The following is a 17,413-nucleotide window of genomic DNA, read 5'->3' as shown; positions in this document are numbered from 1 at the left end:
TAAGTTTCTGGTAAAGAGGTATTCCAAAGTAGCACTCTTCACTTTGCTGTCCATGTCACTGTTATAGACCATAAGCATCAAATTTTAAGAAAGATGTTATTTCAATATTGCACATACAAGGGAGACTGAGAAAGGTATATCCAAGAGGAAACTTATTCAGACTGCCTTCCAATTACTAGCCACAAGGAAGATACATCAAGTTTTGACAGGCACAATTAAAAGACACGTACATACAGCCTTTGGTCACAGCCTTAATCAGTAGAAGAGAGAGACTCACACAAGCAAACTCAGCTCACCCACACACAACTGCCAGCTCCAGCATCTCGACCTGGGATGCAACATCATGTGGGATGCAAGCAGCAACCTGGAGGGGGCGGGGAAGGGGTGGTGTGTAGGTGGGGACAGAGACGAATGCTGTCTGGTGAAGTGTACAGGGACTAGAATGACAACAGGCACAGTGTCAGGAGGTTGTAGGGCAGGGAGGTGGGGAAAAAAGGAGCAAGACGGGAGAGGAGTGGGGAAAGATGAGTAGGTGTGCTGGTAGAGGGCTGCAAATAAACAGGGTGGGAGATGAGAATCGGGATAGAGAGGGTGGAAACTACTGAGTGTAGGGTGTGGGGACAGTATGTTACCTTAGGTTGAGACCGGTATAATTACGGGCGTGAAGAATATGTTATAAGGATAAATTCCACCTGCACAGTTCAGAAAATCTGGTGGTAGAGGGGAGGATCCAGATAGCTCAGGTTGTGAAGCAGCCACTGAAATCAAGTGTGTTGTGTTCAGCCACTAGTTGTGCCACAGGATTATCTACTTTGTTCTTGGCCACAGTCTGGCAGTGGCGATTCATACTGGTGGACAGCTGGTTGGTAGTCATACCAACATAAAAGCTGTGGAATGATTGCAGCAGAGCTGGTAAATGAAATGGCTGCTTTCACAGGTGGCCCGGCCCCCTCAAATGTTGCCTAAACTACGGAATCCCCCCAAACGGCCTAACTGTAAAGATTCCTTTCTCTAGATCCCACCTCTCCTTTCACAATGACCTATACCTTTCCAGGTTCCACCAATCCCTGGCTCTCACAAACCTGGTATTGCAAAACCACATCTCCATGGCACAGACGTGACAGAAACACCTCTGCAAGATACTACTACTCAGCAATCCCATCACATCCCTGATATTCAATCACTTGCTATCCACCACCTGGAGGAGCATTACAGATACCACTTCCTTAAGTTATCCAGCCTGCAGACATCTTACTCCTGGCTCGGGGCAACACTTTCCAATCCCCATTGCACCCATACTGTTCCTCTCTGCCTCTCATAGCAGCTAAACCCTGTCTAGCTGAAGTTTTCAACTTGCCGCATCCCCCAAAAACTCCCTAAAAACTCTCCACCAGTTCCAGAGCCAAAAAATTCCCATAACAATGTTGTTAATCTTTTCACCAGAACCATCAGCTCCACTGAAGTTTCAGTCCCATCCAAAGCCCTCGCATTTAGCCCTACACCCAAATTTAACCATGATCGACTTGTCAAAGATCTACTCTCCTTCTCCCGCTCCCTGCAAGGGAAGCACTTCTATGCTGTCAATCCCTCCAACCAAAACCACACTAATTACAAAATGGTTCAAATGGCTCTAACCACTATGAGACTTAACATCTGAGGTCATCAGTCCCCTAGACTAAGAACTACTTGAACCTAACTAACCTAAGGACATCACACACATCCATGCCCGAAGCAGGATTCGAACCTGCGACCGTAGCAGCAGCGCAGTTCCGGACTCAAGCACCTAGAACCGCTCAGCCACAGTGGCTGGCACACACTAATTACAACACTGAAGCCTGCCTCTTCCAGTTCAGTTCATATCACCATCCAACCCTGATCCTCTCCCTCTCTCAACTAACCACCCACTTGTCACATTCCAGGAATTCCTTACCTCCAACTTAGCCTCACCATCCTTCCCCAGGTCCCTTCCCTCAGAACACCAATCTTTCAATGGAAGAAAGAAAAGCCATACATAACCTCCAAACAAATCCTGACTAAATCATCCTACCTGCATACAAAGGTTTCACCACTGTTGTTATAAATCACAGTGACTACCTGGCAGAAAGTCTTCACTAATTATCTGACTCCTCCACCTGTAAACTCTGCCAGAGTGATCCCATCCCAGAAGTCCAAACCAAACTCCAATCTCTGCTTAAAACATTATTTTCATCATAGCAGCGACAACAGCAACCATTACAAAATTGTCTCGAATGAAAAACAGCCCACAATTGCACTAAATGCTGTTTATTTTAAACCTTGACCATGGTTTCTCCTATAATAATATAGCATTCCTCATACATCCTAAAAAATTATCAAAATAACATCTAGACCAGTGACAAAATCTACATATAAACTTCAAAATTAGTGATAACTTATTACTTACATACACACTAATAAATGAAAAATGGCTTAGCCCAGTGGCTGTGTCAAGACCAATAAAATAGCTTCAACAGACATAAGCCTGTTTCAAACATAAGTAAAATTACATTTGGCAATGGCGGAGGACATACGTTGCCATATGTAATTTTACTTATGTTTAAAACAGGCTTATGTCTGTTGAAGTTATTTTACTGGTCTTGACGCCGCCACTGGGCTAACACTTTTTCATTTATTAGTGTGTATGTAAGTAATATGTTATCACTTAACCTAATTTTGAAGTTTGTGTGTAGATTGTATCACTGGTCTAGATGTTATTTTGATCATTTTTAGGACTTATGAAGAAGGCTATATTATTATAGCAGAAACCATGGTCAAGGTTTAAAATACACAGAATTTAGTGCAACTGTGGACTGTTTTTCATCCGAGACCTGCTTAAAGCTTTAGGCCCCTCCCAGAAAATCTCCCCTGAATCCATTTCCACCCTTAACCCTACAACATCCCGCACACCCACTTTCTATGCGCTCCCCAAAATCCACAAACCGAACAATACTGGACACCCCATAGAGGCTGGTTACTGTGCCCCCACTGAAAAGATTTTAGCCCTCATTGACCAACATCTCCAACCATCTGCCCATACTCTAGTCTCCCACATCAATGATGACCAATCACTTCCTTCACTGACTCTCCATCATCCTCACCCCTTTACCTCATGGGTCCCTACTCATCACGGTTGACGACACCTCCCTATACACCAAACAGTCACATGCTCATGGTCTTACCTCTATTGAACACTACCTTTTCCAATGCTCTTCAGACTCCAAACTCACTACCTCTCTTCTCATGCACCTTACTAACTTTATCCTAACCCATAACTGCTTCTCATTTGAAGGGAAGGTATATAAACAAATCTGCGGCACAACCATGGGTACCTGCATAGCAACCTCCTATGCCAGTCTTTTTACGGGCCATCTAGAGACCTTCCTAGCCTCCCAAAACACCAAACCCCTAGTCTGGTTCAGGTTCATTGATGAGATCTTCATCATCTGAACTCAGGGCCAAGACACCCTATCTTTGTTCCCTCACAACGTCAATGACTTTGCTCCCATCTACTTCCCATGGTCCTCCTCAACCCAGCGTGTCACATTCCTAGATGTTCACCTCATCTCTGATAGCTGCATCCACACTTCTGTCCACATTAAACCCACCAACCACCAACAGTACCTGCATTTTGACTTCTGTCGTTCCTTTCACACCAAAAGTCCCTCCCACACAGCCTGGCCATCTGGGGATGGCATATCTGCAGTGACAAAAACTCTCTAGTTCAGTATGCTGAGGGTCTCACCAAGGCCTTCACAGACAGGCACTACCCCCACAGACCTAGTCCACAAACAGATCTTCTGTGCCATTTCCCCTCATGCCCTCAATCTTCCCACCACCCCCAAGAACCAGCCACAATGAAATGTCCCTTTCATCACCCAGTACCACCGCAGACTGGAACAACTGAACCACATCCTTTGCCAGGGCTTTGACTACATATCATCATCCCCTGAAATGAGGGACGTCATACTCGAGATACTTCCCACCCTTCGAAAAACGGTGTTCTGTCACACATCCAAATTCTGCCAGTCCCAATCATGTCCCCTCACCACAAGGGTCATATCCTTGTGGAAGACTCAGGTGCCAAACCTGCCCAATCCAGCCATCCAGCACTTCCTATTCCAGTCCTATCACACGTTTATCCTAACCCATCAGCGGCCAAGCCACCTGCGAAAGCAGCCATGTCATTTACCAGCTCTGCTGCAATGCTTGCACACCTTTTTATATTGGTATGACTACCAACAAGCTGTCCACCAGGATGCACAGCCACCACCAAACTTTCGCCAAGAGCAAAGTAGATCACCCTGTGGCACAACTTGCAGCTGAACACAACACACTTGATTTCAATGGCTGCTTCACAACCTGAGCTATATGGGTCTTCCCCTCCACCACCAGCCTTTCTGAACTGCGCAGATGGGAATTATCGTTATACCACATTCTCCACTCTCGTAATTATTTCGGCCTCAACCTACATTTATATACTGCCCCACACTGTCCGCCCAACAGTTTCCACTCCCTTTATCCAGATTCTCATCTCCCACCCTGTTTATTTGCAGCCCTCTCCTGTTTTGCTCCTTTTTTCCCCACATCCATGCCCCACAACCTCCTGCCACTGCACCTGTTGACTTTCTAGTCCCTGTACACTCCACCAAACATTTGTCTCTTTCCCTACATGTATACCATCCCTTCACCTTCCCCGCCCCCTCCGCTTGCATCCTACATGATGTTGCATTCCGGGCCGAGATGCTGGAGCTAGCAGTCGTGTGTGCGTGAGGTGTGCTTACTTGGGTGTGTGTGAATGATGTGTGTTTATTTCTTCTACTGATGACGGCTGTGGCCGAAAGCTATATGTAAGTGTCTTTTAATTGTGCCTGTCTGCAATTTCACGTGTCTTCTTTACAGTAAGTAGCAATCTGTCTTTTCCTACATTGTTGATAGTCTTACCTGGAGTTTCCATTGCTTGAAAATTAGGTTTTCCTTCTGTGTGATGTGTATATCATCACACCAATGCAACAAATTAAACTTTCGTTACTGCAGTCTCTCTGTATTTTACAGTGTCTTTTAGTTTGATGAAAATGTCCTTCAGACATGGATACATGTCTGAATGAACAGACACTGTTGACTATCTAGAGCCCTATTAAGTATAACCAGTAATGTTCGGATACAGCATTAGTAATGTCCTGCTTGACACAGCCATGCCCTTCAAATATCTGGGTGTAATGTTGCAAAGTGATATGAAATGGAACGAGTATGTGTGAACTGTGATACGGAAGGCAAACAGTCGACTTCGGTACTTTGGGAGAATTTCGGGAAAGTGTGGTTCATCAGTAGAGGAGACCACATACAGAATACTAGAGCAACCTATTCTTGAGTGTTGCTGTAGTGTATGGGATGTTTACCCAGCTGGATAACAGGGAGACATCGAAGAAATTCTGAGGCAGGCTGCTAGATTTGTAGGCTCAAAGAACATGCAAGTGTTACAGAGACAGTTCTGGAGCACAATTGGGACTCCCTGGAGAGAAGGTGGTGTTCTTTCCAAGAAACACTACTGAGGAAATTTAGAGAACCAATATCTCAAGCTGACTGCCAAGTGATTTTACAGCCACCAACATACATACAAAGTCTGGCCAAACAGTGCTCTGGGAGTGCAAGCACTCCAGCCTAGTGTTCTGACTGCAATTACAATTTGGGCTGAGAGGTTAGAAGGAATAGGAAAAGCCTGCAGCAGGACACCACTAGGGCAAGATAAGCAGCTTGTCACAGTTTGCCATTAATAATAATTATGTTAAATTAGATTTACCTTCTGGAGTAGGTATACCTTGGTGCCTACACACTTGCAAAAAAGGGGAAACTACTTTACTTCTTGTAGAGTTTGAAGGTCATGGAAAGTGATTAAAAACTCACTATCGTCAGCTGGGAAAATGGTCACAAAGACAACATGATGCCCTAGTCTTTTGATGAACGTGATTAAATGCTAGCTGACCAAATAAATGACAGTTTCAGAGACTTTACTGGTCTCATACAGATATGATTTTATGTACAGAGACTGAAACGGCGCGTGAAAATTTGTACCACAGTCAGGAATCGGACCCGAGTCTCCTCCTTACTAGGCAGGTGTGTTAGCCACTAAGCCACATTGGCACAGAGGTTCACACAACTGCATGGATTACCCTGGCTAACACACCTGTCTAGGAAGCTCGAGACCCGGATTCGATTCCTGGCCTTGGTACAAATTTTCACTCACTACTTCAGTCTACATACATAAAATCATATCTGCATCAACCAGTAAAGTCTCTGAAACTGTGACATTTCATTTGTGTAAGTACCTGCTCCTTGGTTTCAGGCGGACTCCGCCATTTACATTCAATGCTGAAGTGGTATTCCAAAACATGGAGAGCCTCGGCAATTCTGATCATATGTAAGGAGGAATTTAAATTAGACTGGGGCGGCACTGAGAATCTGGATCGAGGAGGGAGGTATGCCGGGTTAATCTGTGTAGTTGTGTGAACTGCTCTGCCAAGGGGGCTTAGTGGCTAATGTACCTGCCTAGTAAGCAGGAACCTGGGTTTGATTCCCGGCCACGGTACAAATTTTCACTCGTCGCTTCAGTCTGTACATGTAAACTGAGTAAAGAGTAAATAAAGCAGTGAAAAAAATCTTTGGTGGCCTAGATCACCAATTATTTGAGTTGTTAAGACTTTTGAAGCAAGGAAAGAAATATTTGGTACCATATATGGTGGATGTGATTGATGTTATCAACTAGATATTAATCCTGTGAAAAAAAATCAGATTCAAATTAATGATGTGGAACATTTCACAGAACTCAAGGCAGGCTTTTGTGGACCAGACACAGCTTACTACATTCCTATAATTGACACATTTTATAAAGAGTCCTCAAAGAGATTCCACGACACTGTACACTGATGGCCGAGTGCACCAACAGCGGTCAAAAAGCATGATAACCAAGGTCCCGCGATCACGGTTAAAAGTAAATCGCATTTAAAATGTTTCTGCAGTGCACCAGCGTTAATCACTGGTCAGCAAACTGTCGTCAGCCAACTGTGCATTGACCGCGGTAAACTCTCTACATTGCAATGGAACGTGCCCTGGCGACGCAAAGATGTTAGTAAACATGAAATTGCACAGATAATCGTTGGTGCCACATTCTATCTTTGCTGTTTTTTCCGTCGACAAGCAGAAGTGTGTGTACATACCTCGGTACCTATTTCTGATCTGTTGGTTTCTTTTTTGGAGAATAATGGAGACTAAAAGAAGAACACTGAATTTCTCGAAGTACGAGATAGATGTACTTCTTGAACTGGTGGGTGCAAATGCATCCGTTCTTGAAAATAAGAAAACCGACGGCTGCAGCTTAAAAGAAAAACAGGCAATGTGGTCCCATGTGGAGGCGCAATTTAATTCTACTCCTGGTAAGTTTACTCATAAATGAATAACTTTTCTAGGTTCATCGTAAGCGTAGGATACGGCACACACTGGCTTTTAGTTTGAAATTTGAAACTGTTATTGGCGTACCACTGAAATACGTGATAGGACTATGTACATTTACGGTTGGAATTGTTTTGTTAGTTTTAAATTTAAAATCCAATGCCGTGCTACTGTTAACTAAATATTATGTGACTAACGGAAGCTTTTATGTTGAAAATTGTGAACATATGTTTCTCACTTAGCCCTGTGCCGTATTCTTCATATATGCCTATACCACTTTCTTTTTCATGAACTGATACGTAAACAAAAGCCATATACAGATATTAGATTTTTATTGCAGTTTTAAGTTAAAAGCCTCAGAATGCAAAACGGACTTATGAATGTAAATAATATAAGAATTAATTTATGGTACTACAAGCTACAACATTTATTTAATTTCAGGTGTGACAAAAAGAGCCTGTGACAGGCTGAAAACCTGTTATGAAAACATGAAAAGAAGACTTTGAAAAGACCTTGCAGAAGAAAAGGTGGAAGTGTATAAAACAGGTGGGAGGAAGCCAACCCAAATAACCAAGATCCATGATCGGGCTAAACTATTAGAAATTGTTGGTTCCTCAATGAAACCATTAACAAATGCATACGATTCCGATGCACAGTTTAGCATGATTGTGGATGTTGTCAACATGGAGTGCAGTGCAGTGAGAACACGCCACCTGCTTCAGTTGTCGAGTTAGCAGAGTGCACACAACCTAGCACTTCCCACACACCTGTCATAATACAAAGTAAAGAGACACCAAAGAATGTTCTGGTGGGTGTCACCCAGCTGCAATCTGTTTCACAGTCTCCTGATCAACCCAATGAAAACATTTGCACGCCGAAAAATACATGGCATCGTCACAGGATGCCTGCAAAACCAAGGCCATCAGGTTCGGGAACAGTAATCGAAAATGTGTGCAAGAGGAGAGTGGAACTACTGGAGGCCCAATTACACATGTTGAAGGCAGAGCACCAAAAGGAGCTGAGGATTAAAAATTTAAAGATTCTGGCCCTGAAAGAAAAATTAAAATACTGGAAGAAGAAAAATGCCAGTGACACGTGTCTTTTTTTTTTCCTGTGACAGTGAATTTTTGTAATTTTTTGTGCTGTGCTGTATTCTATCTAATGTATTAAAGTTGTCTCACAGTTCAAATTGTTTCTCTGTGTTTATGCTGTTAGTGATACTGCTACTATCCTAGTTGTTGTCTGTCTAATATCTGCTTACAGCTTATTTGGTCTGGACTAAGTTTCATCCAATCACTTAAAATTAGAATTACTTCATATATAAAAACAGATTAGCAACACTGCAGTTTACACAAGTAAGCTACATGTCAGTTGCAGGCCTGCAGCCATAACGTCAGGTGCCAATTTCTACTTAAATGACTTAACAATGAGGTAGACTGTTAATGAAACAAAATAATAGTAATAAAGCATCCTTGTTACTCTAACTTTGGAATGAACATATGTGCTGTAACACTTATATTCATGAGGCCCAATGTTATCATGTTTTGCATTATTTATACCAGAAATATCCTAACATATTAAATTATGAGGGAAAGTGCTCCAAATCATAGCTTTGTGCGTGCCATTTTCCGTGCAATACTCTGCACCTGGTAATGTTTACAATGGGAACCTATATCTTTTACGACAATACAATTTGAAGTGAGGCATTTTGAGAAATACATTGCTGTGGTGGGTTCTCTTTTCTGCAAAAGTAAGCATAGCATATGTGGCTTTCCTAGCCACACCACTTGGTAATGTGTGTGGTGGAAACCTGTAACATTTATAATAACAGTATTTGTAGAGAGGCATTATTGAGTAATACATTGCTAATATGGACAGTAGTGAGATTAGCATTGTGTAGCTTTTCTAGCAATACTCTGCACCTGTTAATGTTTATAATGTCAGCCCATAACTTTTATCACAACAAAATTTGTAGCAAGATATTTTCAGAAATGCATTCCTATGATGGGTCACTGTTTTCTGCTATAGTAATCATAGCATGTGTGGCTTTCTTAGCAATACTCTGCACCTGCTAATGTTTATGATGGCAACCCATAACTTCTGCCACAACTGTATTTGTAGTGAGGCATTTTTCAGTGGCACTATGGAATGATAAGGAATTCCCTTCCGTACAGGTGAGCATTAAATATGTGAAAAAACTGCATCAATATCAGTGACAGAGTGAGGGAGGCAGTTTTCCTCAGCAATAACAAAATCTGACACTTCGTACCGTCAACCCACAGCATTACGGTTCTGCTTTCATATCTTCCGAAGTAGCACACTCCTTAACTAATTATTGCTCCTGCACTGATCCCCAAAGTATTAGACATTGCTGACAAAATTCCATTGCCTTTTGTAGCAATGAGAACTTGTTTTTGGCGACAATTTTTAAACACAAATTTGTCTTCAATTTCATGTATTTTTTTTAATACCATACAGTTGTACATAATATTGTGTAAAGTGCTGCTACACGCATGACTGACTAGAATTAACAATGTAATTCAATTCTTTGCACAACCTTATAGCCACACGCACTTATGTTTGAAGAAAATCATATTGCAAACAAAGAGTAGTGATTAATATGGAAACAATTTAACAAATAATCAACCTCAAACTGACATTTTAGGTTATTACACAAACAATTATTTATTTTGTGCCTATGTGTTTACTGCATATTCACAAGTTTAAGCTAATCTAGGTGATAAGACTGCATTAATACTGAGCAGAAGTGCAATAAAATAATCTCTAAACTGAAAGGTCCTAATAATAAAGAATGTGCTCTTTTAATATTGCAAAACTGCTGGACATTCACATATTTGTTGTTACAGTAGAAAATTTAAGAGATGTTTAGGATCTATAGTGAACATAATACAGAAATATCCATTATATTTTATTCCACTCGCTTTTACTCTCTAAATGTAATGGAGTCATTTGTTCTCAAATTTAAGTACATACCCAGAAACTGAACATGTATATAAATAACAGAGTACTGCATTGCTTTCACAACCAACGTGATGCAAGAAATATATCTTTAATAATGAATTATCAACAGCTCCACACTAAAAAAACATGTCAGAAAAGCAGCAGCTGGGTAATTGCCTGTAGGCAGCACCTCCTGTCCCTGGCACACCAACACCTCAAATTTCACATCACACACCCAGTTCAGTGAGTACTTTTATGTTCGCTAGACAGCAGAAACAAAATATATTACACGCTGAAATAATCTGAAAAATTGAAAATACGGTGAAATCCCCATAACTATAATCATAATTTTTCATTACGAACAATGTCTGAATTTATGTTAGATTATCGGAAATGTTCATTAATTATAGCACGGCGAACTGCTCTTCCAGGTAGCACTGGTTCGTTGTCTTCAATGTTGGGGCCTCTCTCATCATGTAACTGATTTAAAAGTCGAGAAATTTCAGGATCTTCTGGTGGTTCTTCACTGCTTGTACTCCTCGCAATATTATGCAAGACAGCCGTACCCACAATTATGGACATTGCTTTCTGTGGATTACATCTTATTGCTACAGATAATATGGGAAATCTTCTCTTCCACATACCATATTTTCTCTCAACAGTGTTTCTAGTCTTAATATGAGACCTGTTATATCGATGCTCTGCTTCATTTTGCAGATTTAAAAGTGGAGTTAACATGTAGGATCTACATGCAGAACCACTATCTCCCAATAAGTGACCTTGTGGTATTTCTCCGTTTTCAAATTGAGCTCTGCGAGCGCAGTTGAGAAATATGGTACTGCCGTGCACAGAGCCCGGCCATCGGGCGACAATATCTCTTATTAACAAATTGTGATCACTAATGGTTTGTCAGTTAAAGGAAAAATATGATTTCCTGTTGCGGAAAAGTTCTGCATTAATGTCCTTATATGGGTACAAACCAAGTTACCAAGAACGCCAGGAAATCGGTCCAATTGACTGAAACCATACATCACAGAGCACACTTCTTCTCTTGTAGGAAATTTTATAAAGCAAGGAGACAGTGATGCTATGATGTCTGATAAATCACTGATGATTCGTTGTGCTGTTGTACGATGTACATTACTGTTGTCCCCAATAAGAATGTTGAATACACCTGTTGCATATGCCCTTAAAGTAATCAAAAGTCTATCGGAGAAACAGGGTTATTCCGATCAGTAGGAAATTCTAACCTATCATTAATTTGATTTAATAACCATCACACTGTTTCTTTTGACAGACAAAATCTCTCTTCAAACTCCCTGCCACCATAATCTTCAAAAGGGTTTCCCCTTTCCACAATTACTCCAACACGATTTCGGTCACGATTTAAATGGTCAAGGTATAACAAATCTTCCTCAGTGCCATCCATAACACCAAAACGCACCGCCATCTTAATAGTGTATGGTTCTAAAACTGCGGTTATGTCGAGAAAACCGGGAAAGAGCCCCGGTTAAATATAACCGCGGTCGATTCCCTCGTTTATCTTCGATCGATGTTGGTGCACCAGAATATTGCGCTGAACAGGATTATATATCGACTTAACCGCGGTTAACTGTTAATCGAGATTGGTGCACTCGGCCATGAAGACTGATTTCAACCTATTTATCAGACTTTTCTTGCTTTCAGCTGCCTATGTACCTTCTCATTACCTTCAACTTAACCTGATAGATGTAAGCATAGCACCCAGCTCAATGATCTGTTTTTCCAATCCATGAATTTACAAAGCTTTACTAAAATATTAGTCCCAGAGCAATATTCTTGACTCTACAGAAAAACCAATAAAGTTATTTTTATGTTTGGTTCAACATGTGTGTGCATACGTTTTCTTTTCTATTATGAAACTGACAAAGTCTCACCACCATTCAACTCCATGTCTTCTACTGTATCACGAACCCTAGTTTCAGATATATTACATATTCTAAAATTGAAATGTGTATAAATTTGTAAACACCGCAACCTATTGTTGAATGCCTGTATATAAAGCTTTTTGTAGTTCTCCTCACTGCATTAGCACTATCTAATGCACTCATTAAATTAAATAGTGAAGTTACCACTTTCGTAGGAAAATAAAAAGTTGAAAATAAACACTATGCTGCAATATTCTCCTCTTAGAAGTAGTCGCAGTATGTTGCAGACACATTTTCCAGAGTTTCCCATGTCTACAACCTTCATCATATAGCTGTCTCACTCACATACCTGTTAAGGGTAGCAAAGTGGTGGGGAGGGGAGGTTAAGGCAACCACACACGATAAGTGGGAAGTATGGGTTCAAGTCCCAGTTCAGAATAAATTTACACGTGTTCTCATAAACGGTGCAGGTGAGGTAGCTGATATATAATCACACTCACAATTTGTGAACACACTGCATGAAATTACAGTGCTGTAATATCCCAGAAACCTTTGATATATTAAAGTATACCAAGAGAAATGACAAGATCAGTCCATAATAGCAAAACATAATGTCAGTAAGAGAAAGCTACAGGCAACCAACGATATAGGCTAATGCTAACCTCACAACATTGTAACTTACCTTGCACAGTAACCTGACGTTTACAATGGTCTAAAAATTTTGTTCTCGATGCATATGTTGCTCCACATGTAGGGCATCCAACTATCTTTTCTTGCGTATGGGTCCTGACATGATCTGAAAGTTTGTATACTGATACGAAAACTCCAGTACAACCTGCAAATATTGAAAAGATTTTCATCAAGTCAAGTTACAGTGTCTCCTTTTTTTTCCGTCATCAAAATGTCAGATTTAAAGTATAACATGTATATAACTGCTGTTATTTAGGTATTATAATTAAAAAGAATAGCAGATGCTGTTGAATACAAGGTGTGACTGGAAAGTTTTAAGAATGGATCTGCTATTGCTTACTGGTTTGGCAGGCAGGTACACGGAGGGTGGAGACTGAGCCACTGCCGTCTCCTTGAGCGCCCTTTGACAGGAAACTGTTTCCTTTATTCAGTTCATTGGGGCTGCTGGTTGAGTGTGGGTCTGTTATGGTGAAAATGGATGTAAAACTGGAGCAAGTGAAAGTTTGTTTTAAAAGTGTGAAATCAGCTTATGAGACTTCCGAACTATTAAAAACAGCTTTTGGAGATAATTGTATGAGCCAGTTAAATGTTTTTGTCTGGTTCAACAGATTTAAAAATGGCCGCGAATCGTCTGAAGATGAACCAAGGTCCGGCTGTCCTTCCATCTCGAAAACGAATGAAAACGTTGTTAAAGTTCGCAACTTAGTGCGCTCTGATCGCAGACTTACAATTACGGAGATGGCTGATGAAATTAATTTAAGTTTCTATGCAGTTCAGTTAATTTTAACTGAAGATCTGAATATGCGTCGAGTGTTCGCAAAATTCATTCCAAAAGCATTGTCAAGTGACCAGAGACAATACCGACTTGAAGTGTGCCACGAACTGATTAATCCGACTAAAAATGACCCAGATTTGTTGAATAGGGTAATTAATTACAGGTGACGAGTCATGGGTATATGGATATGATCCTGGAACCAAAGTGCAGTCTTCGCAGTGGAAGACTCCAGGTTCACCACAAACGAAAAAAGCACGGCAAAGTTGGTTGAAGGTGAAGACAACGTTGGTGATTTTTTTTTCAATTCTACCGATATTGTGACTCATGAATTTACCCCTGGAGTACAGAAAATTAACCAGGAATACTACAAATGTGTCATTGAGCATTTGTGCGAAAAGGTGCTGAAGAAAAGGCCTGCATTGTGGAAAAACAGGAGTTGGGTGCTACACCATGGCAATGCTCCTGCTCGTTGTATCTTCTCCATCGTTAAATTTTTGACCAAATTCAAAATTTCTGTGCTTCCACAACTGCCATATTCCCCTGATTTGGCCCCTGTGGACTGCTACCTGTTTCCTAAACTGAAATTTTCACTGAAAGGAAAGCGATTTGACTCGATTGAAGACATCCAGGCAAATACATAGAGTGTCCTTAACCCACTACAGGAAAAAAATTTCCCGGAATGTTTTCAAAAATGGAAACACCATTGGAGCCTGTGTGTTCAGTCAGAAGGAGACTTATTTTGAAGGAGATGCATCGCACAGCGTGTATACATGGACAAGGGAGGGGAAGGGGGGGGGGGGAAATCCCCGATTTCCTGGTTGAAAATACACTTTCTCCCAGGTGAAAATACACCTTTTCCATGTTAAGTGACAGTGTGCTTTTCCTTGGCACTGTAAAACTTTTCAATCCTTTGACTGTTTATGGTTTTATACTTCGATGTAGAATTTCCCAGCACTTTAGAAAACTAAACTCAGGAGGGGGAGGGAGGGAGGAAAACACGAAAACACACACACACACACACACACACACACACACACACATCCATCCGCACATACACAGACACAAGCAGACATTTGTAAAGGCAAAGAGTTAGGGCAGAGATGTCAGTCGAGGCGGAAGTAATGTCTGCTTGTGTCTCTGTATGTGCGGATGGATATGTGTCTGTGAGCGAGTGTATACCTGTCCTTTTTTCCCCCTAAGTTAAGTCTTTCCGCTCCCGGGATTGGAATGACTCCTTACCCTCTCCCTTAAAACCCACATCCTTTCGTCTTTCCCGCTCCTTCCCTCTTTCCTGATGAAGCAACCGTTGGTTGCGAAAGCTTGAATTTTGTGTGTATGTTTGTGTGTCTATCCACCTGCCAGCACTTTCGTTTGGTAAGTCACATCATCTCTGTTATATATATAATAGAGGGAAACATTCCACGTGGGAAAAATATATCTAAAACCAAAGATGATGTGACTTACCAAACGAAAGCGCTGGCAGGTCGATAGACACACAAACAAATACAAACATACACACAAAATTCTAGCTTCTGCAACCAACGGTTGCCTCGTCAGGAAAGAGGGAAGGAGAGGGAAAGACGAAAGGATGTGGGTTTTAAGGGAGAGGGTAAGGAGTCATTCCAATCCCGGGAGCGGAAAGACTTACATTAGGGGGAAAAAAGGTCGGGTATACACTCGCGCGCACACACACACACACACACACACACACACACACACACACACACACACAGACACAAGCAGACATATTTAGAGACAAAGAGTTTGGGCAGAGATGTCAGTCGAGGCAGAAGTGCAGAGGCAAAGATGTTGTTGAATGACAGGTGAGGTATGAGTGGCGGCAACTTGAAATTAGCGGAGATTGAGGCCTGGTGGGTAACGGGAAGAGAGGATATATTGAAGAGCAAGTTCCCATCTCCAGAGTTCGGATAGGTTGGTGTTAGTGGGAAGTATCCAGATAACCCGGACGGTGTAACACTGTGCCAAGATGTGCTGGCCGTGCACCAAGGCATGTTTAGCCACAGGGTGATCCTCATTACCAACAAACACTGTCTGCCTGTGTCCATTCATGCGAATGGACAGTTTGTTGCTGGTCATTCCCACATAGAAAGCTTCACAGTGTAGGCAGGTCAGTTGGTAAATCACGTGGGTGCTTTCACACGTGGCTCTGCCTTTGATCGTGTACACCTTCCCGGTTGCAGGACTGGAGTACGTGGTGGTGGGAGGGTGCATGGGACAGGTTTTACAGCGGGGACGGTTACAAGGGTAGGAGCCAGAGGGTAGGGAAAGTGGTTTGGGGATTTCATAGGGATGAACTAACAGGTTACGAAGGTTAGGTGGACGGCGGAAAGACACTCTTGGTGGAGTGGGGAGGATTTCATGAAGGATGGATCTCATTTCAGGGCAGGATTTGAGGAAGTCGTATCCCTGCTGGAGAGCCACATTCAGAGTCTGGTCCAGTCCCGGAAAGTATCCTGTCACAAGTGGGGCACTTTTGTGGTTCTTCTGTGGGAGGTTCTGGGTTTGAGGGGATGAGGAAGTGGCTCTGGTTATTTGCTTCTGTACCAGGTCGGGAGGGTAGCTGCGTGATGCGAAAGCTGTTGTCAGGTGGTTGGTGTAATGGTTCAGGGATTCCGGACTGGAGCAGATTCGTTTGCCACGAAGACCTAGGCTGTAGGGAAGGGACCGTTTGATGTGGAATGGGTGGCAGCTGTCATAATGGAGGTACTGTTGCTTGTTGGTGGGTTTGATGTGGACGGACGTGTGAAGCTGGCCATTGGCCAGATGGAGGTCAACGTCAAGGAAAGTGGCATGGGATTTGGAGTAGGACCAGGTGAATCTGATGGAACGAAAGGAGTTGAGGTTGGAGAGGAAATTCTGGAGTTCTTCTTCACTGTGAGTCCAGATCATGAAGATGTCATCAATAAATCTGTACCAAACTTTGGGTTTGCAGGCCTGGGTAACCAAGAAGGCTTCCTCTAAGCGACCCATGAATAGGTTGGCGTATGAGGGGGCCATCCTGGTACCCATGGCTGTTCCCTTTAATTGTTGGTATGTCTGGCCTTCAAAAGTGAAGAAGTTGTGGGTCAGGATGAAGCTGGCTAAGGTAATGAGGAAAGAGGTTTTAGGTAGGGTGGCAGGTGATCGGCGTGAAAGGAAGTGCTCCATCGCAGCGAGGCCCTGGACGTGCGGAATATTTGTGTATAACGAAGTGGCATCAATGGTTACAAGCATGGTTTCCGGGGGTAACAGATTGGGTAAGGATTCCAGGCATTCGAGAAAGTGGTTGGTGTCTTTGATGAAGGATGGGAGACTGCATGTAATGGGTTGAAGGTGTTGATCTACGTAGGCAGAGATACGCTCTGTGGGGGCTTGGTAACCAGCTACAATGGGGCGGCCGGGATGGTTGGGTTTATGAATTTTGGGAAGAAGGTAGAAGGTAGGGGTGCAGGGTGTCGGTGGGGTCAGGAGGTTGATGGAGTCAGGTGAAAGGTTTTGTAGGGGGCCTAAGGTTCTGAGGATTCCTTGAAGCTCCGCCTGGACAACAGGAATGGGATTACCTTGGTAAACTTTGTATGTGGTGTTGTCTGAAAGCTGACGCAGTCCCTCAGCCACATAC

At 42.4% G+C, this 17,413-nt stretch overlaps 1 protein-coding gene across 1 annotated transcript in view; it reads right to left on the bottom strand.

Annotated features, from left to right (window-relative positions):
- LOC126198897 (histone H4 transcription factor) overlaps window positions 1-17,413 on the bottom strand; it is a 102,626-nt gene that overhangs the window by 24,209 nt on the left and 61,004 nt on the right. The window contains exon 5 of the mRNA XM_049935516.1: window positions 13,012-13,164. Coding sequence (XP_049791473.1) covers window positions 13,012-13,164 — 153 coding nt within the window. The remainder of the gene's footprint in view (window positions 1-13,011; window positions 13,165-17,413) is intronic.

This window comes from Schistocerca nitens, chromosome 8 (assembly GCF_023898315.1).
Source record: "Schistocerca nitens isolate TAMUIC-IGC-003100 chromosome 8, iqSchNite1.1, whole genome shotgun sequence".
Classification (NCBI taxonomy): domain Eukaryota; kingdom Metazoa; phylum Arthropoda; class Insecta; order Orthoptera; family Acrididae; genus Schistocerca; species Schistocerca nitens.
Note: the sequence above shows the minus strand (reverse complement) of the source record. Positions and strands in the feature narration are given on the sequence as shown.